We start from the raw sequence: 23,398 nt of genomic DNA on the forward strand, positions 1-23,398 counted from the left end.
TGGCTACATTAAGCACACATGAGAAGCTGACTTTACATCAACATTGAACAAGGAGTCAGGAAACAAAAGTTTCTTTGCACAAACTCTTTTGGAGCAGCAATAAGGGAGTAAATATTGTGAGGGTTGGTTTTAAAACACGTATCGGCCAAAACATTGATTCATTTAGAAACTTTGACAAGAAAATAATTCAGGTTATGGTACTGGCCCTGCTTTGCTTTAGTTCTTTTCTGAACATGCCCAGATTCAATCCTAAACTCTACAGGATCTCGGAGAAAGAACAGTAAAATTATGGAATAAACAGACTCCAGATGAAATGCTTGAGAGGCTGTGTTTTTCCTGTGTTTCAAAAAATCTTTTTGCTTCCATTTTCACTAAACTAAGTTATTCAAACAATATCTGAAGTCTGTTCACTGACTGTGGGCATGAAGTCACCACTAACACACCAACCAGCGGCAGTGGCCTTTGCCACACACACAAAGAATGTGAACTGTTTGCAGCAAAATCTATTCTGAGCATAAAGACAAACAGCGAGTCTGTGAGTTTGTGACAGAGGAAAAAACAGCAAAGCCACTTAAAGTGAAAAGGAGGCAGCCATAAAAATGCCTTGAGATGTCTGAGAGGAGGTAAACACAACTGCAATTACAAACAGAACAAAATGATGTTGATGCATAAAATACTTTTCTTACAGTCTGACCCACGCCACTGCCTTTGACTGCTTTTGATCCTTTTGGTTAAAACGTTATGAGGAGGTTGTTTTAGCCTGCAAAAGAAAAAAAAAACGGTAAAACCAGGTGCATGAGTGGTGTTGTTTATATAGTCACAGTTGAGCTCAGGTACGTGTGGCTATTTTCTCTCTGTGACGGTTTGATTCTCAGACCCGGCCAGTCCTGAGCTTTGAGGACATGTACTGTACAGCTGAGGACAAATACGGGAATGAGATGAGTAAAAATTGACTGTCGTTCTTACGATTGTTCTTATCAGTACAACATGATTTGATCTGGATTGCATCTGTACTTCCTTCTATACTGCTTTTAAAGCAGAGCATATTGGTTATTAATTATCTGACTTATACTGTCTTTCGTGAATTAATCTCCTCAGTTGTAAATGAGTCAGGCTTTTCTACACGTCTCACAAGGATGCGAGTACTCTGAGACATTCCCATAGAGCACAAACCAAGCTGTCATTCTCTTTATTTCTGCCTGAGCATAGATGAAATTAAAATCATTATGATCCGAGTCAATAATTCAGCAAGTGTTTTATATATATTACGACAGTTTTTAGCTATTTCTACCCGATTTAACCCATAAAAATTAGTCTTGTTGGTATAACCTAATGTAAATAAGCTTATTCAGTGATGTTAAATAATATTTTTGACCTGAACAAACGCAGTTAATTTAGTCGTTCTTTAGTGCACTAATCTTCTCAAAGAGGTTTATACTACGGCTCTCTCATTATCTGATGTGGTGGTCTGTTTGCAGGGTGGAGCTTAATGGCCTGATTTTACTTGCAAGGAAAAAAGGGGCCTCTGAGACTGTGGAAAGCGGTTGGGCTCTTCTATATTTGCTTTGACCATATACACATGCTCCACCCTCGTCACGCAGCCCACACAAACCACGCAGTTCCTTCAGACCTCACGAAGCTTAAAAGGTCCTTGTGCTATAAATTCCTTGATGCAAGATGCTCTCATATTTTGTCACATAGGCTGTAGATCATAAAGCAAACGTTTGAGATTGTGTATGTTGCACCTAAGCTTGCGTATCTGCGCACACTGAGCTCAAGCGCTGGACGTAGGTGAGCGAATGAATCTCGAGCTGCGTGTGGGTGGGAGGGTGAGGTCAGTTTGAGTAAATCACTCTGCACCACATACAGGAGGGGTTCTGCGTAAATGAGCATGTTGGAGTTTCACTGGCGCTCTAAATAGCAGACGGCACAGTAATAAAAGCAACAGCTGATTAGCAGCTGCTACAGTAAGCAGGTTCTTCCTCCTCGAAGGCAGGACAATGCTAAGTGCTAGCACATGGTGTGGACGTGACCCACGAGAATGAAACACAGAAAGCACACATAAATGACAAACAACATTTGGTTAGAGAAATGCTGTACTACTAAGTGTTTCTGGGCCATCATTGAGGTTTATGTGTATTCCTGGACTGTAGACACTAATTGGTGCTCACAGATTTAGATGAGACTTAAAAACTCAGAAAACCCGTCCTTCACATGTGGATTCATGGATTCTTTAGCAACAGCTCTGAAAGAGATCTTTGTTCATTTCAAGCTCTTTTCACAGGCCCATGTGAAATCTGCTCCTACAGAACGGCCATCAGTCACATGTTCTACAGCTTATATGTATTTATTATGTTTAGACCTTAGCTATCACTCAAAGTAATCTATCACTCAACTAAATAACCTGTTTATTATTGATTGATCAAATCTTTAGAACACAGAAAACACATAATGAATTTCAGGCAAGGTTAAGTAAAATTTATTAATGCCTTAAGGGAAAATGTAAAGCCTGTATTACAAGACACCATGGGTTTTTTGTAACAAAGTGAACTAATGTAATATGAACATAATTATGAAATGATTCATTGTCACTTTTGTTTCTAACAAAGAGCCCTTGTCAAATAAGACAATATATTAAATCTATGAAACTGTTTTTTTTTTCTGTATGAGTCCTCCTTTGATATCGTTCATAGAGTTCTGCAATCCGGCAGCAGTAAGAATATCTGAACATACAGCAGCAGCTCATTTCTCCCCAAACAAACACACATACAGTACAGTGTATACAGTCAAGAAGACTTCAAACGCCTGCTAGATCCCAATGCAATCCCTGTCTTCAACTACTCATCAAATGAGCTCACTGGCCATTTATCAAAGAAGGAAATAATATTCTGTTTTTCAATACTGCTTTAGAAGTGATGCGAGGAGTTCATTTTGCAGCTAGTTTCGATCATGTCACATATTACTTCATGAATCTCATCATTCTTCTTCATGAAGTATGTGTAGAATCATAAAAATGTTCTCTCCTCAATCAAACTTACTGATTTATCAGTCAGCATGTCTTTGTTTTCTGCAAACTTGTATCCAAACAGAGTCATAGTGGGGCCGCACACTTTCTGCACCAGCTGCACCAGTTTGAAGGGAATGCTGAACCTCCACTTCTCCACCTGCTCCGAGGAGTTCTTCTGGGTGGAATAAACTCCACTGACCTCCTTAGACACCTGGGTATTTTTTAAGATCCACTCTTCCACCTTTGCAGTGAAGGGAATGCCTATAAAGTCATACATCTCTGCAGCTTTGCGCATGGGGAATCGCGCGATGTCCTCGTAGCGCACAAGCATGTAGCGTCCGCGGAGCCACGGCGGCTGCTTCAGTCCGATCTCAGCAGATGTGCGGATGTTGTCGCAGTTTCCTTTGAGCTTCCTCACTTCATCCTCGTCCACCGGAAGGTCTCCATCCACGGCCCAGCGCTTCCAGATGTCGTACTTGCTGGAGAAGGCCACCATGCGCGAGGCCAGGACGGCGCGAGGATCTCTGACCAGCTGGATGAAGGTCATGTCGAGCCTGGGGTCCTCTGCCAGCGGCCGGAGCGTCTCCAGCTGCCGCACACGGACGGACTTAATCACGCGGTGCTGCTTCTGCATGCAGGACTGAGCGGCCAGCGTCAGGTTGAGCGGCCCGCAGCGGCGCTCGCGACAGTGGTAGCGCTCGAACACCTTCCTGACCAGCGGCGTGCAGACGGGATCCTCGCACAGCGAGCGGCTGGACTCGCGCCGGAAGAGCGCAGCGGTCACATGATCCTGTGGCGGCGGCTCGATGAAGCTCTCCAGCAGCGAGAAGTCACACAGGAGCAGCTGGCGCAACACGTCTCGATACGCTGGCGCCGCGACCGAGGCGTTGGTGCCGCCGCTCTCGACAGTCAGCATGCGCTCCACGTGCCACAGCGGCTCGAACAGGTAAAACATGCTGGAGCCCTGCTGGTTAAAGAACTCTCCCACGAACGAGGAGCCGGTGCGAGTCGTGGCCAGCAGAAGGATGTGCTTGCGTCCTCCGCTCTGCTGGACGCTCCGAGTCGAGTTCTCCAGAGCACTCAGGTGTTGGTGGGCCGAGGCGTCCGTCGAGACATTGTGCTGCGCAGCGGACAGCAGAGAAGCACTGAGCATCAGCAGCGGGGTCAGTCTGGGGGTCAGTTTATCAGACACCCTGAACAACACAGAAGAAACCACAGTCACACACAGAGTGGATAAAACTATTAGTGCTAAAGGGACATTTCACCCAAAAATGATCATTCTGTCATCGATTATTCTCCCTCGTGTCCTTCCAAATGTGTATGACTTCCTTTCTTCTGCAAAACACACAAACATTTTTTTGTCCATACAACGAGAGTCAATTTGTCTTCAAAATGTTTTCTTTCCGAAAGAAAGTCATACGGGTTTGGTACAACATAAATAAATGATGAGAAAAAAATTGTAATTTTCAATGGAACTATCCCTTTAAAGTGCGCCTATTATGCCATTTTTAAGGTTGCTAATATTGTTTTATGAGTCTCCTAAAACAGGTTTACATGCATGCAAGGTCAAAAAACACGTTAGTTTTCTCAAAAAATTAATTTAATTTTACCTCATTTCTAAATGATTCATAAACGACTCGTGCCAAGCAGTTCAAAGAATCAGTCTCTCTAAACCCCTCCTTTCCGTGAGCCCTCACTGCTGTGATTGGTCAGATGGTGCAGTCCTTTGTGATTGGTCCAGAGCCGTAGAGAGATTGGCTCTGGATTGGTCTACTGCGTACAGCGCGTATCGGAAACGAAACGCTCATTGCCATGACGGAGTGACAGCCCTGGAGACTTGTCAATACATAGAAAAGATGGTATCGATTGTACCTTACCAATTCGAGCCGGAGTCTGATGATGAAACGGTTGAATCGACAAGAGACTGATTCGCAAGCACGACTGGAGCAGGACGTTTCTCAGTGTGTAAGTGTCAAGTGTTAAGTTTAGGATACAGCATCTTCTCGACATGATGTTAACCACACGGAAATGTTACTGTCTGTAGGCGGGCAAGTTGAAGCTGGCAACGTAGAACGTGGGCGGACATTATGCAGATGTGTTACTTCGTGACGTAGAGCCGTAACAGAATAAGATTCGAATTCCTGACGACTCGTTTAGGCGATTGCGAGCCAACTCTTTTTTTTGATAGACAATAACTTTATTTATCGTGCACTGTCGGCTTCACAACTTTGCAGATAGTTTATGTTCACATACAGCTACATGACACACTGCATGAAAGGTAATATTTGAAAAGGCATAATAGGGGCACTTTAATATCTAATCTCTTCTCAAAGAAGCAATTTCTCTAAGAACAGACATTTGTACACGGCAAAATTAATAACAGATATTCACCAACACAACCGACAAGCTTTGATTTGAATGTTTTCTGACTTTTAGATTACTGTAATCCTCCACTGCATCACCAAACTAAACACACAGGTGTCACACATACAGAGGAACAAACAGAAGAGGAGAGTGAGAAAACAACCTACTTTGAAATAATGTTGTTTTCCTTTTCTATGATGACCAGAGCCACAATAAAGATGATAGAAATGGTATATTTAATGCGCATTCTTGTGTGTGATTGTGTTCAGTGGGTGATTCACGCTCAGATCATTCCTTCATCTTTTTCCTCTGGTTGGACTCTGAAATAAAACACACACGTGACACATGAGTCATGACAAACACTGTAAAACCACACTAATCTAGATTTATTCTCCACTTCACACCCACAAATACATCTGATTTAAAAGTATTTGCCTTTTTATAGCATGTGCGTAATCATTAATTCAAGCTATCTCGCTGCAGTCATGGATAGTCCATGTTTTTCTGTCAGTAGTTACTGTAGATAATTATTCTTAGGTCTCGTATGAATGTACGATATATCGGAGCATAGTTAGTAGCATTCGTTTAAATGTGTTTTATATTATTAATAGCATTGTCAAATGTAATATATGAGTTATGCTTTACAATCTGACATATAACGACAGGTTTGGTTTTCATAAATAATCTGAATAAATCTCTTGATGAGGCTGAAAGAGACGAATCAAATGCAAGATAAGTGGATGTTGACGTGTTTGTAAGTGTAGTTCTGTGAGCGACTGGCAGGCCGTTCATATGGAGTCAATTCAGCTGCATTTCTATGCTGTTTCTACACAGTTATGTACTCTGCATAGTCTGAGATATATTCATAGCACAACATGCTGCTTAAAGATGTACTGACGTTTGCTCTGGAAGCAGAAGACAAAGACGTAGTAATAATAATAGTGATTCTTGTTTTAGTAAACAGCACTAATTATAACTCGCTGTGAATCATGTGCAATACTGACACCACAGCAGAGGATGCTGGGAAGGGTTTCAATTAAAAGCTATAAACACCACTAAAATATAAAGACAGTGTATTTCACATGCAAACAATCACTCATTAATACAAACAACAGAAATCTGGGTAACACTTTACAACAAGGTTTCATTTGTTATCATTAGTTAATATAAACCTATCATAAATTCTTCCTCTGTAGCATTTATTAACATTACATAATGCACTGTGAACTAACAAACAAACAATGAACAACTGTGTTTTTATTAACTAACATTAACAAAGGTTAATAAATCCTGTAAAGATGATAATGCTCACAGTTAGTTCATGTTAATTCATGTTAACAAATGAGACTTTATCATACCTTCGGTAAGAAAGACTTACAGAAATCTTGCTGTTTCAGCTCAAACAGTTTTCAGAAATGGGTGAGGTGATTAAACTGATTTCACCTCATCATGATTTGAAAAATACCTTTACAGTTAAAACAAATACATTGATAAGCAACATTTGCTGTGTAAATCTGAAGATTTCTCCCAGAAACTGCTGAAACTGCAAACAGACAGAACAAAAAAACATTCATTACACTAAACAGCGACTATGACGGAAATATTGCCTTAAAGCCACAATACAGCTAAATTACACCTCTACAGTTTGAGTTACATCTTTTTCTTTTATGCACGCAATTGTGTTGACATATGAATTATCCAGATTGTCTACAAGTCTTCACATTTTATGTGTCTGTGCATAAATGGCGTAAATTTGCAATTATACTGGTGAAAAAAACATGTTTAGCAGCAGAGATCACAGGATCATCCCAGACACATTGACTCAACACTTACAGGTTCAGACAGAGTAAATCCTCTGTAGTCTGTTATTTGGAGAAATAAATGTGATTCTGTAAGATTCCAGTTTCAAGATGTTTATGAACATTTCTGAGCAGAGATCAAACCCGCTGCATTCAGTGTCACAGATAGTCACTTGCTCTCATGAAGAAGCAGTTTTAAAAAAAAAGGACTTACATTGGAACAACACAAAAGTACAGCATCACACATACACAGTACAGTAGTATGTGTTATTGGGTTTATGAGCCGGGGTGAAAGACTCTCACCTTCAGGAACACCAGATAACCAGTGCTCCAGTCTAAAGCGGATATCTGTGACCCTGTAAGAGTGGCTTGTGTGGGATAATAACACAGTACTGTAGGAGGCTGAGAGAGACGCTGTCCGGCCAGCAGACGGTGGTTAGGAGGCAAGTTCTGTCTTGCACTGTTAACCTGAGCCACAAATTAGACTCAGAAAACCTTTACATCACCACCAAAACTCTGATCAAATCATTTCATGTATTTAGCCGAGTGAACGCTCATCTTCCCACGCGGTCTCTGTTACTCGCTCATCTCTAGTCTTCTAACCAAAACCTGAACTAACTGGAAGCTGCACCAAAAAAACGAACCTAAAATGCTTCATGTTTTCTGTTTCTATTCTCGTTTATTGGCGATAATCATCTACATGCCTGTAATAAGCAAAATACAAATCTTAACAAAACAGGAGATCTTCACCCTGTGCCTGCGTTATTCACACTCATATTTAGACTGCTGGTCAAAAGTAAATGATCATTGATTATCATCCTGTAAAAGACCTGAAAGCTGTGCTTCATCTCACACTCGTGCCACATTCCTCACACACACACTAGAGAGACGGACACAGCGAGCCCTCAGTAAACAGCACTTCATCTGATCAGAATCAACTAAAGACCTGCGAGAAAGCAGCCTTCGCCAAATCTCACAGCGATATGATCAGATGAATAGCGCGGACTGATAGTGATGCAGATGTTACAGCATCAGTCGCAGTCACAGATGAGCGACACATTACATGCATGACTTCAACAGTTCAGCAGTTATATCAGACAATGAGAAACACATCGAAAGTCATTCATGATCATTTTGAAATGACAGCGGAATAAAGTATGATGATACTGTACCATTATATTTCCGTGTTCGTTACTTTCCTCGATCACTTGATGAAAAAAAACACAGTAACATCCAGATCACGGTGTGTAAAATTCAGTATTCAGTAGTTAAAAAAAAAAACGAATCCATCATTTAATAATCATTCACGTCCAGCTCTGTAACACATTAAAACTATTAAATCAAGAAATTACCTACACAAACATCTAACATTGATCGGGAATGCAAAAAAACCTCACAAATGTATTGTATTTGTGGATCGAAATATGTTTAGTTTAAAAGCGATCGGGCTGCAGAGACAGATGCGCCTCATCAGCGGAGCGAGACCGACGCAACACTGCGTCACTGCGTCACTGCGACGTGCGCGCCCCCGCCAGCGCAACATCATAATTACAAAAAACAACAACGTGATATTTTATTACAGGAGCACCAACACAGCGCAAAAGTGTATGACAGCTCGGTAACATATGTATTTCTCGTAGAAATAATAATCATAATAGACTAATTCCCTCATTCTTTCAAGGCATGATGGAATGATGGAATGTTTCTTGGAATAATGTAATAGCATTTACATTGTGGGAGAAAGTATGGCTACTTGCTGGAAAAGGTTTCAATATTATATTATATATGAAGATTAAGTATTAATAATGTTTCATTAAAACACTTGAATGGAATATAAATTTTACAAATTACTTTGTACGTTGTGTTGGAATGATATGGCTGTTTGCTTTGTTTATTAGGAACGATCAAAACAAAGACAATTGTGCAACAATATTCGGTATTCATAAATCATTTTTAAATGGAATATTGTTCAGTCTTAACAGTATCAGACCGTTACTTTATTTGTTTCTTTAGTCTAGTTGTTCTAGTATGTGATTAATAATTAAAAAAATAGAATAAACAAACGGAACATAAATTATTTAAAAGCTAACTCTGAAACGTTAACAAATGCAGAACGCTTGTCCCAGCTGAAGAAGTCCAAACTTCAAGACCCATAGTGCATTGCGTGGCTGTCGCCGGCCTGTGACGTCACACTCAGGAACGCTCAGGAAGGTGTTTACAGTGTGTTGCGTCACTGGTGAAGACGCATCGGAAAGGTGAAGTTAGATAACAAACCAAATGGTGAGTTTTACTTAATGTAATGTTTTACAAAACGTAACGTGTAAATGTCGTTCTACAGGATTATTCGCTGGACTCATATCTAGGCAAACACTGATAGCACTGAACATCCTCTGCTTGTTCTTGAGTTTGTCGTTGCATAAAATCTTCCTCTTGTCCTGTTTAGCGGCTGTATTCACTCTGCTTCACGCGAATGTGTGATAATTAGCTCTGCTTTCTGCCTGTGTTTCAGTATTGTTCAGTGATGCTGGTCACACGCCTGTCATGCCTGCGGTCAGTCCTGCGGAGTCCAGCCCTGATGAAGTCTGGTCCAGTCCTGATCAGACCACAGCAGGTTCCGAAGCTCTGTTAGCCAGATAAGAGCCTCACTGGAGCGGCTCGCCTGTGAACTAGCAGTCGAGCGCCAGGGCTGTGTTCTGATTAATCATGTGTTGTGCTGTATTTCATGTATTTCAGGGTTACTCCACCAAGACTAGACTGGGATTCCGCCGGAGCAAGACGGCCAAAGATCACGCGTTTCAGCCTGCTACAGACACGGCGATTAAAAGTGAATTCTGTTAACATGTCCTTTTATAAAGAGCGTTTTCTCCACATGTATGTATTTTTATAAAATGATTATGTTTTTGGTGCCGTTCACACCGCTGTACCATGTGTCTGATCTAGAGTCGTTAGGCTTGTTTGAGATAGACAAGTTCTGCATGCTGGTTAGAAATGCTGTGCTAAAATACTCTGCAGCATTTACCAGCAAAATAAAATCATGATGGGAAATGACTGTCAGCTCATGCTCGTTGGATTAGAACCATCAAACACACACGTTCAGACTCGCACCGGTTCTGTGTGTCTTTGGATTGTGGAGGGAAACTCTTAGTCTTAACTTCTGATTTAGTTACAAGTAATCTTGTCCTAAATGCTTTAGACCCTGTTCTCAGCTGTATCTGGTGCTTGTGATCGGATCACCTGAGGTGGATGTTAATGCCAGGTCTGAACATTATGTAATGAATGCATGTTTGAATCTCTAAAGCTTCAAACTCAAAATAAGTAAAGGATATTTATATGTATGGCCCCTTTTAAAAGACACCCCAGGCGACTCCCCATGAGACCGATGACGTTTGTGATTCTGTCCTCTGCAGTCGACAGCATGGGCCGGATCGTCCTCGCTGGAGGCGCCGCTGTTGGACTCGGAGCTTTGTGTTATTACGGATTAGGCATGTCCAACGAGATGGGAGCCATCGAGAAAGCAGTGTAAGAATCACCTTCACATCAAACACTGTAAAGGCTAGAACTGATCTGATGATGAACTTGTCTGTGAATCAGCGGCTCTCGTCTGATCTGCAGACGGCACACGACTGGTTTTGTAATCTTGGTGATAACTGGTGTAATCTGATCATGTCTGATTCACTACAAAGCAGTTCATTTCGATCTCTGCAGAAATTTCTGTTGAGTTAAACTAGAGTAGATAAAGTCTGACACGTTTTACTTCTCATTTTAACGTTTGAGTTTTATAATGTGGCGCTGAGAAAGAACAGCTTCATGGTATGATCATGTCATTCATGAGACCTGTTAGGAGCCGCTCAACTGAGCTGGATTTAATGTGACTGACAGTCAACATGTATACAAGCTTACATTGCAGATATTCTGTAAGAGCTCCTCATGTGAAGTCTTTGAAGGAACACTTTGTGCTTGATGCAGACTGAAGCTGTGTTTGCAGGATCTGGCCGCAGTATGTGAAGGACAGGATCCACTCCACATACATGTATTTCGCGGGCAGCGTGGGTCTGACGGCGCTCTCGGCTGTCGCGGTCAGCAGGACACCGGCGCTCATGGGACTCGTGATGAGGGGCTCCTGGCTGGTACGCTAGAGATCATACTGCTTTTTATTCATCGCCCTTTACATACACTCTTCATAACAACAAATCAACAAAACGTACTGTAAGGCAGCTACTAATTATATACTGTATTATAGCATACTACAGTATAGTGATTATAGTAATGATTCAGCTTGTAGTTTAATATTCACATTGATGTTTAATGCTGTGACAACCTTATGAACGATCCGCAGGCTATTGGCGCCACGTTCGCTGCTATGATCGGCGCTGGGATGCTGGTGAGGTCGATCTCGTACGAACACAGTCCGATGCCGAAACACCTGGCCTGGGCTCTACACGCAGGTAAAGTGCTTTCACTGCTTTAACTGACCTCTAGAGGGCACTGCAGTCTGCGTTTGTGCTTCTGCTGGGTTAGTTTAGCACTGCTAATGTTTCTCTGGTGCTCATGACGTCGTGTGCAGGTGTGATGGGAGCCGTCATTGCTCCGTTAACTCTGCTGGGTGGCCCGCTGATGGTTCGAGCAGCCTGGTACACCGCAGGAATCGTGGGCGGTCTGTCGACGGTGGCCATGTGTGCGCCGAGCGAGAAGTTCCTGAGCTTGGGCGGCCCGCTGGCCGTGGGCTTCGGCGTGGTGTTCGCCTCGTCTCTGGGTGAGATGCATTTACAGTCCGCCGCAGACTGTGTGGCTGTTTAATCTTACAGACTTCACAGGAGCTTCTTCTGTTCTCTCCTCTCTGCAGGCTCCATGTTTCTGCCCCCCACCTCTGCATTCGGGGCCGGCCTGTACTCGGTGGCGGTTTATGGAGGTCTGGTCCTGTTCAGCATGTTTCTGCTGTATGACACACAGAAAGTCATCAAGCGTGCCGAGACGCACCCTCTTTACGGCGTTCAGAAATATGACCCCATTAATGCGTAAGTGTTTTCTGTGGGCAAGCTAAGAGTCAGACTTGTGCATTTGTAATATGTGTTTCGTTTCATTCGGTCTTTCTATCGTTTAAACGACACGCAGTATGACTGCCGTCTGTTAACATCACTGCTCCTGCTCTTCCAGATGTATGGGCATTTACATGGACACGCTCAACATCTTCATGCGTTTGGTGATGATTCTAGCTAACGGCGGCGGAAACAGGAGGAAGTAGCCGTAAGGAGACAAGAACACATGACACTGACTGGATGAGAAAGATTTAGCTGAACAAAGTTTATTCATTTATTTTACATTTATTTGTATAAAAGCAGAAAAAACTTTGTATTGCTTTCAGCTTAATTGCATTTTAAACATGTCCAACAGTACAAGGTAATTAATGTGTCTTATCAGATGAGGCTGAATGCAGATCGTCTTCCACAGCTGGTGTAATTATAACAAATATTTTTGTATATTTATTTTAGGAAAGAGATCACAACAGACTTAGTTATTGCACAGAAAACACTGTGATTGTTCTGTTCTTGCAGTTTGGGGTTCATGGTTCAATAAACTTTAGTGGTATCTCAAACTACATCTTTAACATTTAATCACCATTTTTCTGACATTTTAACAACATATCTGGCACTGAAGACATAAAAGCTGAAGACACTAAACTTTAGAGCAGCTGATGTTGAATCCTCAAGACAGAAATTCCTCATGTGTTCTGTTATCTTGCCGTTTCATTGTTTTCTTTGAGCGTTTAGTTGAATTCAGTGTTGTCTGATGATTTTACACATTGATTTTAGGGTCTTTGATTCTTCAGATTTTTTCCATTTATTTCCATGAAGTCTGTGTTGTGCTGTTATGAGAGTATCTGACCAGCGGCAGATGACAGTGAGATTAGAGAATAATCCTCGTGTCTCCATCTGTATTCTGATGCTGATTAATCCAGAGAGGATGGGGACATCAGCACTGCTGCAGGTGCCACTTACTTTAAAAACTTAAACGTTAGGAAATATTCTGGCGTGATTGCAGGTCTCTTTGACTGTCAAAGCACTTAAAGCGCATTATTGAGAAGTGACTGTCAGTCTCCACAGGAGCAGATCTGGTGTGTGTTTGTGTGATCATGTAGTCGCTCTGACTGTAAACCAGCAGAGGGAGCATCAGACACATCACTCTCAGAGGAGACGGGCAGGTGCCCCCAGATGTCTTGCCATAGGCTTGTTTTTAGTGAATTACTAACTGCATCTGGCATGTGTAGGCAGCTGCCTAGGGCCGCTTTCTTCCCCTCTATATACTTAATTTTAGGCGGTTTCTATAGCGTGATCTTAATGACAATGTCGAGAGCGCATAATGTTACGCGATCCATGTAATGCTCTCCACTCCAAGCGGATTTCCTTCACCCTCACAAAACTGCATGTGTGCTATTAAATATACATTGTTCTTTTATGAATTGGCTCAGATATTACGTGTAAACGTTGTCCTCGCATCACTGAAGACCAGAGGAGCTTTCTTTTCTAATTCAGGTGAAGAGTAGGCTTTTCTCACTAAATGGAAGCAAGCTGATTATAGTCAGCCTTCTCTAGTTATTTATTTTATTAATACTTATTTTAGTTAAGTGCTTAAATTGTAAATATGCATTTATTAAATTATTTTATTTAGTGCATTTGTATTTTGTTTTTGTATGTAGTTATACAACAAAAGTGTATCAACCAGGTTCCAGAAATAATCACTGAGGGTGCTTCTGAAATTAGTGAGGGTGCTCTAGTCTTAATGCACATTTTCACATATTTTGTCTCGTCTATTGCTATGGTTATCACTGTCAATCACTGCTACTTCGAGAGAGAATCCTGCATAAATATGCAGATGTCATTCCCGAATCTTTGCAATGTGTGTGTGGCCGAAAACAAAGTTCTACATTTTAAATGGATTATAAGCCTAAAAAGCGCGCTCATAACCACTAAACAGCTGTCACTCTTTGTTCATTGCGATCTCACAAAGTTACAATCACAGATTCAGTTCACAGAGTCAACAGAATACATTTTTTTCACAGTAAAATTCACACTATGTAACAAATGTTACACTTAAACACATATGAGGTAAGATGCAAACAAAGTAGCTGTATTTTAAAATATAATGACCAAACCTTCTTGAAAACCCTTCTTGGCTACTGAAACCATCTGAAAGCTTCGAGATCCTGAGTTACTCAGTCATAATTACAATTTGAGAGGTTCTTCATTTGCCATCATATTATATATATTTAATACAGATTGTTACAACTCTAAATTCTGAGTGGATGAATCGTATGAAGCTTGACGCATATGATAAATATTAACAAGACTATTTTTTTATGTTGCTTGAGAATTGCGAACAGCCACAGCTAATAAACTATAATACTCGATGGAACAGTAATTTATTTATTCCTAATATTAATGTTGTATTGAGAAGGATGTCTGTTATTAAATTACTGTTTCCGCCATTTAATAAAGCAATAATCTGCTTGAGACCATGAGTACAATGATTTCACTCCAAATCTTATCAGCACGCTTTACTGACAATATACTTACAGTAATGCATGCCTTAAGTGGCTTAATGATTTAAATATGTTTTCAAATATTATCTGTGTTCATTAGTTGTTCTGCAGTAGAAGTAGGAACACAGATAGGCTCGTCTCGCACTGAAATGGATGGAAGATGTTTTCAGTGATGGCATAGAAACTGATCAGACAAAAAACACAATTCCTCAGTGAACTGTTTACTGTCTGATTCGTCCTGAACTGCTTCTGTGAGTTGTTTGGTTGAGTAGAGTAAATCTGAGCTGTTTATTTGATTATTTTTCAAACTGCATATAACATTTTACAGCATCAAAAAGAAGCTCCATCATTCCAGCCCTTGTACTTAACGACTCGCTGTCATTCATATCAAGTTTTATGCAGAAATCCAGACTATTCTTTGAAACTATTTGTTCCTGCAGTGAAACTCTGGAGTGTCTGCTAGTCTGTGTGTTCAGGGCAGATCATATCTTTAATGTTCAGTTACTCGTACACTTACTCAAATAACTTTTCGCTCCATAATGTGTGAAATGTGTGACGCAGAAAAACAGATGTACGTCACATTCAGCCCTTAAAATAGGTCAGTGACATGCTGTGCTTTATCAGGAGCTGATGCACATGTAGACTTTATGGATGTATTGAAGGTTCTGTCATTCCATTTCATTTAGTTCTGAGTCCAGGTCACAGCGGGAGTTGTGGAGTCTGCTGCTGAAGGATAAACTTGCATCTTAAGTTTGAAAATAAAGACATGGCACTGTGTTCAAAACTCTTAAATGAACACACTAACCTGACACTTTCTATTAAAATGGAGTTTTTCATGGAGTTTCCCTTCATTCCTGTGGGTCGGCGGTGTTGTTCTGGGTCTGGTTTGAGTCACAGGATTACTGAAGCTGCGCTCAGACGTGTGTAAAGACGTCTTGAGACGAGCAGCAGCTGCAGTGCTCTCCATATGATCCTTCAGTCTCTACACTTCTGCTGCAGGATGAAGAGTATGACTTTAATTCTTCTCATCACTGTACATGTCTATGGGTGAGTTACTGGCTGTTTTACTGGTTAGAGACGAGTCTGTAGTCTGTGTGTATTCAGCTTCAAACTGTGATTGTCTCAATAATCCTTTAAGTATAATAGAAGGACTGAGCGAGTGTTTGCAGGAGAGCAGAGCTGTGCTTCGGAAATGAGCTACTTTGTGCTTTAAAATACACTCGACTTAAATCATTAGAATTTGCAGTAGAACTCTTGTTTTAGCTTTGGAGCAGTTATCTAAAATTCAGTGACATTCTTTACTGAGACTGAATTTCAGTTGAAATGGTCCAGATGATTTTTATGTCAATGATTTCACTCAAAATCACATCACAGCCCACACTTTATTTACCACATTGTCTGTGATTTTGTGTGTGTGAACATCATCATGAGGTGTAGTAGGTTTAAATGTTTGTTGTGTATTTCCATGTCATTTGATGCTGAGTTTCAGGGATTTGTCTTTTTCAGGGCGATCTGACTTTGCGCCGTGTTTCTATGATAATGGAGCTGGAAGCAGCAACGGAAACATGGGGTTATTCAGCATCTCTGAAGACACCTCCGTTGGTTAGCATTCACTTCTATGATAACGTGCTGTCAGATAGAGAGGAATAACAGACAATATGATAAAAGAACATCACATGTACTTACTGTATATAAGCACAGATTGAATGTGTCATATTGAACTAATCAAAGAACATAGATATAATGAGCCTAATCACTCTGATCCTGCTGAATACATATTTGTTGTGTGCAAAAATTTGTTTGATTTTTATAGAAACAAATATTCAGCTAATTGTAATCTAATAAGAGTAACGGGGAATTGTTTGCCGTGGCTTTAGGGTTCTAGGATTTTCTCGATATTGACGAGCACATTTTAATGTTAGCTGAATTTCTGGGACGTGTCTATATCTGTTTATGGTGGATATGACCCTGCTTGTACTACATTTAACAAATATGATAATATTTGCTACTAAGATACTTTATAGTAGTAAATAATGTATTTAAGATCATAAACACACAGTTCACCGGAGATCAGGTGTAATTCTGACTCATTCTTCCACAGGGACTCATGTTTACACACTGAACGGCTCTGACCCCGAAGACGAGCCGGTGACCTACGGCATGACCTTTGATAAGGGCTCCAAAGAGTACTTCAGCGTCGAGCCCAAATCAGGGAACGTGACTCTCATCCAAACACTGGACAGAGAGGTGAGAGAATCCCGACACAATATAAGGACATAATTCTGGAAAATAAACCATGAAGTCAAACGTATCTGTGTTAGTAATTCACTCGTTTCGATTGTTAAGGTTCAGTATGAGATCGTTGCATTTGTGACCATCACAGATGGGAGAAATAATTTGAAAAACATGATTCTGTTAAGCTTTGATCACAGGATTATTTCTTAAAGCTGAAGTGTGTGATTGTTTGTATGTTCAGCTAGTTTGTGGTGTGTAAGTCAGTCATCCCTGAAGAGAGACACGCTGTGTTCGCTGCACAGATCGATTCGCTTAGGACTGAAATGACAACATCACCACGAGAGTGATTTAAGAACAGTCTCTCTGATGACGAAACAGCTGTTTCACAGACAACAAACACTCTCAGTTTAGATAAAGCTCATATATACTTAATGTCATGCCATATTAAAAATATAGAACCCCGATTCAATGTTTTTTAATTTTTTGTTTTGTTTTTTAGTATAATTATTGTAGGAGAAATATATTGTTACCTATTTTAGGATTTTGATTAATACCTACTGGTGCCAAAATTACACGCTTCACCTTTAAGAAATATGCTTGCCTTTGACAGCTGATTTCATAAATATTATATTGTTCCTTAATTATTATTTAATCCCAGTCTTCTGCTTATTATGTGTATCGTGTTGAATGTGTTTTTACGGTGTATGTACTGTTGGTAAAGTCAGATTTACTTTATATCTCTTCTCCAGGTTGTAGAAAATGTTCGAGTGTTCATCACAGATGCTAACGATGAAAAGCCTGAGTTTCTGGATCTGCCGCTCGTAGTGGACGTCCCCGAGGTAAGAATGAGAAGCGGTTTGGAAATGAACAGATAAGTGTCATCATGAGTTGTTGTTGAAGTGTGTGTGGTGTGTGTTGAAGGACATCGCTTCAGGCAGCAGCATCTACAGAGTCCAGGCCGTCGACAGAGACCTCGGGTCCGGAGGAAGTGTGACCTACTCCCTGCAGGTCAGACAGAACCACTTCCTGTGGGGTCACGCTTTAATCATTTAGTCTCTTTTCAAGGGAACAAGATAATAATCAGTGAGGATATCTGAATCTGTAATGCCAGCGTTAAATCTGTGTGAGGCTCAGTTTGTAGAGGACAGTCGCAGGCTCGTATCGCTGGCCATCGAACAGATCGTGACACCAAAGCACCATCAGAAAATGTGCTGCTACTGGATTAAATTTCAATTACATTTAGGCAGGTTGAGGGCTTAGCGTGAGGCGTCTGAGGTCAGCGGAGCGTCCAGCCTCCAGTGCAGCTTCCTCCGAGGAAAACACATGACAAGTGAATGTCTATCATTTCTCATCAGTTCTGTTATAATTACATCCAAAGCTTATCAAAATTGCACTGAGAGCCCATGCATACTACATACTTCATCCAGTATTGTTTAATATCTCAGCAGCTTGTGACGGTTTTATATGTCATATTTTGGAACAGATTGCTTCCTGAAGTGTTTATCATTTTGTCTTTGTGTAGCTCCAACCCTGATCAAACTCACCTACCTGTGATTTTATAATGATCCTGAAGACATTGATTAGCATGCTCAGGTGTGTTTGATTAGGGTTAGAGCTGAAGTCTGCAGGATAGTGGATCTCGTGGGCCAGATTTGAGAATCTCTGCATTATTTGTTTCAGGAGACATTCCTTCATCAGTTATCATTTCGTTTGCAGTCGACGCCCAGCACTAAGTTCACCATCGACGGTCACAGTGGAGCTCTGCGCATCAGATCCGGAGAATCGCTGGACTACGAGGTCTCCAGGACTCATTTTGTCACTGTGGTTGCAAAGGTGAACAACAGACTCAACCGTGTGAAATTCCTCTGTCCTCTGAGATAGACCAGCTTGTTTGTGGTGATCTTTCGTAAAGGCATTTATCTTGTAACAGTGAAGTCCACATGAAGTGCAAAGAGGAGAAGAATTTTCTCCTGATTTCTCAGTAAGTACCAGATGCTCAGAGCTGTGTGTCTGTTTCAGGATGGCGGGGGTAAATATCATGGAAAATACCAGGTCATGACCTCCACAGCCATCATAACCATCAATGTCCTCGATACCCAGGATTCTCCTCCAGTGTTTGTTGCTACTCCGTATTTTGGATTTGTGTATGAAGTCTCTGTACCAGTAAGTGACATGATTTCATATCTAAAATCCTGAAAAAATAGAACTAAACGTTCCAGCTCAATTAATACCTTCATTGTGCTTGTTCAATTATTTTTGAAGAAATCTACAGAGATTTTCATTTAGAGGAGTCACATTTAAAAAACAAAAATTCTACTGATTGTAACTGGTTAGTGATAAATGAGTGCTAGACTCCAATGTATTTGACTGTATTGACTGGCTGAGGATGTCCAGTAACTGAGCTTTTATGGCGATGCTCTGTCTGTTTGTGTGTTTTGTGTGCAGGGCTCAGAGATATTCACTGTTTCTGCCAAAGACGGCGACCAGAACAACCCCAACACCATGCATTACTCCATTCTGAGCGGTCAGCTGCGTTATCACCTCACTGCTCATTTAACTTCTGAGCTCCAGAGCTAGACATTCATCGTGTCATAAATACTTCCATCAGTAATATCTCCTGTCTCCTCTTCTGTTCACTAAAGGCAGCGACGGCTTCTTCAGCATCAACAGCACGAGCGGCTGTATCAGCTTGACATCTTTCCCTGTACAGCTGAGGAACGAGTTATACGAATTACAAGTCAAGGTTGTCTATATTTATGATATGAATATCACTAAAGCTTGAGTAAGTGTTTCTAAGTAGCATCACACATGGCCTAATAAAACTTCTTTTATTGTAAATCAAGGCTGCAGAGGTTGGAGCCGACAGGTTTTCTGATTACAGCGTGACCACAGTCACTGTTCGTGTGGTGGACCTCAACAACCATCCGCCCACTTTCTACGACGAGAACGGCCCACAGAACCGCTTCGAGCTGAGCATGTACGAGCATCCGCCGGAAGGAGAGATACTCCGCGGCCTGAAGATCACGGTCAACGACTCGGACCAGGTGCACATTAAACTGCTGCTTTCATCAGACGTATACACCGGGGTTAGCTACCAGAGCGAGAGAGGTGTATTTCATTTAGATCAAATGAATAGCATTAAGCTATAAATACTAAAAGTGAGAGAATTAAACTGCAGGTTAACAGAAGAACAAGGCAGCAGTGCTGTATGCTTTCAGTCCTTCACATTTCACACACAAACCACAAACTCTGAGATTCACGCACATTATGGCACAGTGATTAAGAATAAGGTTGTTGACACCTGCCATACAAATTATTTGCTGTTTTTGCCTGTTTTCTATGCATTAAATAAACACTTTTATTAGAAATAGCACTTTGTTAAATTTTGAGGAGCTTTTTCTGTGAATGTTTTAATATTTTTTTCCCCATTAATGTTCCATAATCTCTGAATCTCCTGTTCTCGTTCAGGGAGCAAATGCTAAGTTCAGGCTGCTGTTGGTGGGACCTTCTCGAGTTCTCCGTGTGGTTCCTCAGACGGTTCTCAATGAAGCCCAGGTCACCATCATGGTGGAAAACTCGTCCGCCATCGACTACGAAAAATACCAGTTCTTAACATTCAAGGTCTGATCCTGATCTTTTATTTTGATCACACTGACAGTAGGTTATCTTTTAGCTGAATGTTTTATCCTGAGGAGTGTGTGTGCTGTTTTTCAGCTGTTAGCAATGGAGATCGACACTCCCGAGCGCTTCAGTGCCACTGCGGATATCGTCATCAATCTTTTGGACACAAACGACAACATTCCCAAGTTCTCCTCTGAGTTTTACATCGCCAGGATCCCTGAGAATTCCCCAGGAGGCTCCAACCTCGTCTCAGTGACCGTGAGCAGCTTGACATTGTTTAACAGTAAAGAATTAGCTTTCTCTTGCAGCTCCAGGTCTAATGTTGGACGTCTGGAGCGTTTGTGTGTGTTCTGTGTCTGTGTTTGAGCACTGAGGTGTATCTGGTGTTTTTCCAGGCGACAGACCCGGATTCAGGGCTTTGGGGAGAAGTGAAATATTCCATCTACGGCTCTGGCGCTGATCTGTGAGTACAGACCTCAGTATTGAACATTGCTGGCTTTTAATCAGTGATTCTTCTCTTATGCAACGCCATGTTCAGAAGTCCAATAACGGAGATAACATTTTGTTCAGTCATCTGTTTAGATTAAGCTTTAAATAATAATGGACATCACTGCAAATAACAGCTTGATATTTTTGCAAGTAAAAGATATCTTAATGGGCAATTCAGCTCAAACAGGAGGGGACCAAACTCAAAGCCTGTGATTTTAACTGGATGGTGTGTGACATTCTCACATTAGTTCTGTCAGTCATGTGCTTGAGTTTAGGGTTAGAGGTCAACTTCAGCAAAAGTGGCACAGATGACCTCACGCTCGTCCGTATCTGGACGCTTCGCTTGTTTTTATAAGGACCGGTGGTCTGTGGTGGTTCAAGCTCGTGATCGAGGCTCTCCATCCTTCAGCACAACGGCGGTCGTGAAGATCGACATCACGGAGGCGGTGAGACGTTTATACGTCAGGGTCACTGTGTGCGCTGCGGGATCAAAGCAGCTGTAATGAGCATTGTTTTGTTTGTGTAGAATACCATATTACTACCATGGTAAATGTCCAAAAAACACAAGTACTTTGAATTATCTGAATTCCTTGGTATAAAAACGTGGAGCTAACATGGAAGTTAACATAGTATTTCATAGTTCATCCACAGTACTTTTTCATCCATGTACTCATGATTTAATAGTATATCACTGTGGTTTATGTGAAGAAAATGAAAGTTCATTATGTTCTAATTATTTGCACTTGTGTGTTTTTCAGAATGGGCTCAAAGGGCCCATGGCTGCTTTTCTAATACAGAGCCGAGACAGTCCAATGAAAGCTCTTGGCCTGGCCGTCAGCATCATTACTGTGATGGTTTTGGTGACAATTATGATCTCCACCATCATGTACTTTCGCAACACAAAGTCCAACAGGATCACGCCAGCGCGCCACATCATTCGCAGGAGACCCAAAGAGCCACGCTGCTGGACCTTCAGGCTGTGGTTTGGACGGAGCGACCTGAGCTTTGGAAAGTTCTTCACTGACGATGAGACGAGGGACAACACAAACCACAGCAGCCCCAGAGCCAAGCCGCCGGCCCCCAGCGCTCCGGTGCTCCCTCCTCCGCCTCCGAGCGAGCGGCTGCGGTCAGTGCCCACGGTGTCCGGCTCCCTGGCCTCCAGAAACACCAGCCGCAGCTCCAGCTGGAGGACCAGCAAAAGCACAGACGGCACCCAGAGATCTGGCCAAAACAAAGACGGCAGTGGCATCAGCTCCACTCTAGTGTCTGAGCTTAAAATGAGAATAGAACAGAAAATCAATGAGGCAAATCAAGGCTACTATTACTGACACACTGACCGGTGTGAGTAACGGATACGATGTGTGTTTGATGGACCGCTGGACGCTTGATGTTACGAACAGCTCGCTGAGAAGAATGTTTCTTTTTTTGTGAAAGTGTTTTTAAAGTGGCCGTCTGGTTTACCCTTAAGTGTTTCGGTTTTTCAACATGCCGTACAGTCATTTAAGATCTAAGATTTCTATAGATTATTTATGTGACTATTGCATGTACTGACTGTATTTCTTCAGCTTTTGCCTTGAGGATCTTTGGTAAAAGTCTGCAGACTGTATGGACATCGGACTCTCATTTGTAGTTACTGCTGTCAAACCTTTTTTTTATTATTGTTATTATTGTTTTATAAAGAGTTTTTCACTGATATTTTTAAAGTTTTTTAATTTTCCTGTACATTTTCTGAGAAAGAGAGCAGATGAACGTCCATGTGCTATTTGCTGTAGGGCATATCTGAATGTCAAATGTGTTTATCATGAATCATCATATCAAGTCTGTGCTATAGCTGAATTTAGAAATAAAACATTTTTAAAGTGTTATCTAAAGAAATTAAAAGAGACTGATGTAATTGTCCTACTATTCAATTTTTATTGTTACATTTACATGAACTCATTTACCAAACATTTTTATTGAAGGCAACTTAAAAAATGAGGTAAAACCAGTGATTTATAACAGAAAAGCAAGAATATTTGCAGTGCTGCAATACTAGTAAAATCAGAGCTTCCTACTGACATTTTTTTACATTGTTAAATAATAATATAAATTGTAATTGTATTTGGAATCTAACCCAGATTCCTATAACTGTAGTACAGTATATCTTGAGAAATGTTTTGCCATTAATATTTCACATCTCGTTTTTAGGTCTGCTTTACATTAAAGAAAACAATGACTCCCACTAAGCTTTAATCAGTGTTGGGAAGGTTACTTTGGAAATGTAATCGGTTACAGATTACAAATTACCCTATTTCAAATGTAATAGTAGTGTAACTTTTTCAATGACTTTGTTAAAGTAATGTAACT

At 41.1% G+C, this 23,398-nt stretch overlaps 3 protein-coding genes across 4 annotated transcripts; 2 read left to right on the plus strand and 1 right to left on the minus strand.

Moving 5' to 3' along the window:
- Positions 1–694: 694 nt before the first annotated feature.
- chst3b (carbohydrate (chondroitin 6) sulfotransferase 3b) lies at positions 695–8,644 on the minus strand. Of its 2 annotated transcripts, XM_016480886.1 has the most exons (4): positions 8,343–8,644; positions 5,539–5,691; positions 3,039–4,200; positions 695–760 (listed from the first exon to the last, which is right to left on the minus strand). In XM_016480886.1, exons 2-4 carry the CDS (start codon positions 5,616–5,618, stop codon positions 740–742), a joined length of 1,263 nt encoding a protein of 420 aa, XP_016336372.1. In that variant the 5' UTR covers positions 5,619–5,691; positions 8,343–8,644; the 3' UTR covers positions 695–739. The 2 variants fall into 2 exon arrangements, with proteins under 2 accessions (XP_016336372.1, XP_016336371.1); XM_016480885.1 differs by lacking the exon at positions 695–760 and having other exon boundaries at positions 2,531–4,200.
- A 682-nt stretch (positions 8,645–9,326) lies between these two features.
- LOC107684572 (growth hormone-inducible transmembrane protein-like) lies at positions 9,327–12,766 on the plus strand. Its single transcript, XM_016480860.1, has 9 exons — positions 9,327–9,450; positions 9,680–9,781; positions 9,904–9,994; positions 10,578–10,689; positions 11,156–11,297; positions 11,507–11,615; positions 11,735–11,923; positions 12,014–12,185; positions 12,325–12,766. Exons 1-9 carry the CDS (start codon positions 9,448–9,450, stop codon positions 12,410–12,412), a joined length of 1,008 nt encoding a protein of 335 aa, XP_016336346.1. The 5' UTR covers positions 9,327–9,447; the 3' UTR covers positions 12,413–12,766.
- Positions 12,767–15,851: 3,085 nt separating this feature from the next.
- LOC107684583 (cadherin-related family member 1-like) lies at positions 15,852–22,901 on the plus strand. The gene is made up of 16 exons (XM_016480878.1): positions 15,852–16,309; positions 16,809–16,954; positions 17,054–17,102; positions 17,690–17,781; positions 17,864–17,950; positions 18,659–18,775; positions 18,962–19,105; positions 19,388–19,466; positions 19,585–19,685; positions 19,786–19,986; positions 20,411–20,563; positions 20,657–20,821; positions 20,959–21,026; positions 21,301–21,328; positions 21,409–21,498; positions 21,811–22,901. The coding sequence occupies exons 1-16, from the start codon at positions 16,183–16,185 to the stop codon at positions 22,378–22,380; spliced, it is 2,217 nt and encodes a 738-aa protein (XP_016336364.1). The 5' UTR covers positions 15,852–16,182; the 3' UTR covers positions 22,381–22,901.
- Positions 22,902–23,398: the final 497 nt, after the last annotated feature.

Source organism: Sinocyclocheilus anshuiensis, unplaced genomic scaffold (assembly GCF_001515605.1).
Source record: "Sinocyclocheilus anshuiensis isolate Anshui unplaced genomic scaffold, SAMN03320099.WGS_v1.1 scaffold401, whole genome shotgun sequence".
In the NCBI taxonomy this organism is placed as follows: Eukaryota; Metazoa; Chordata; class Actinopteri; order Cypriniformes; family Cyprinidae; genus Sinocyclocheilus; species Sinocyclocheilus anshuiensis.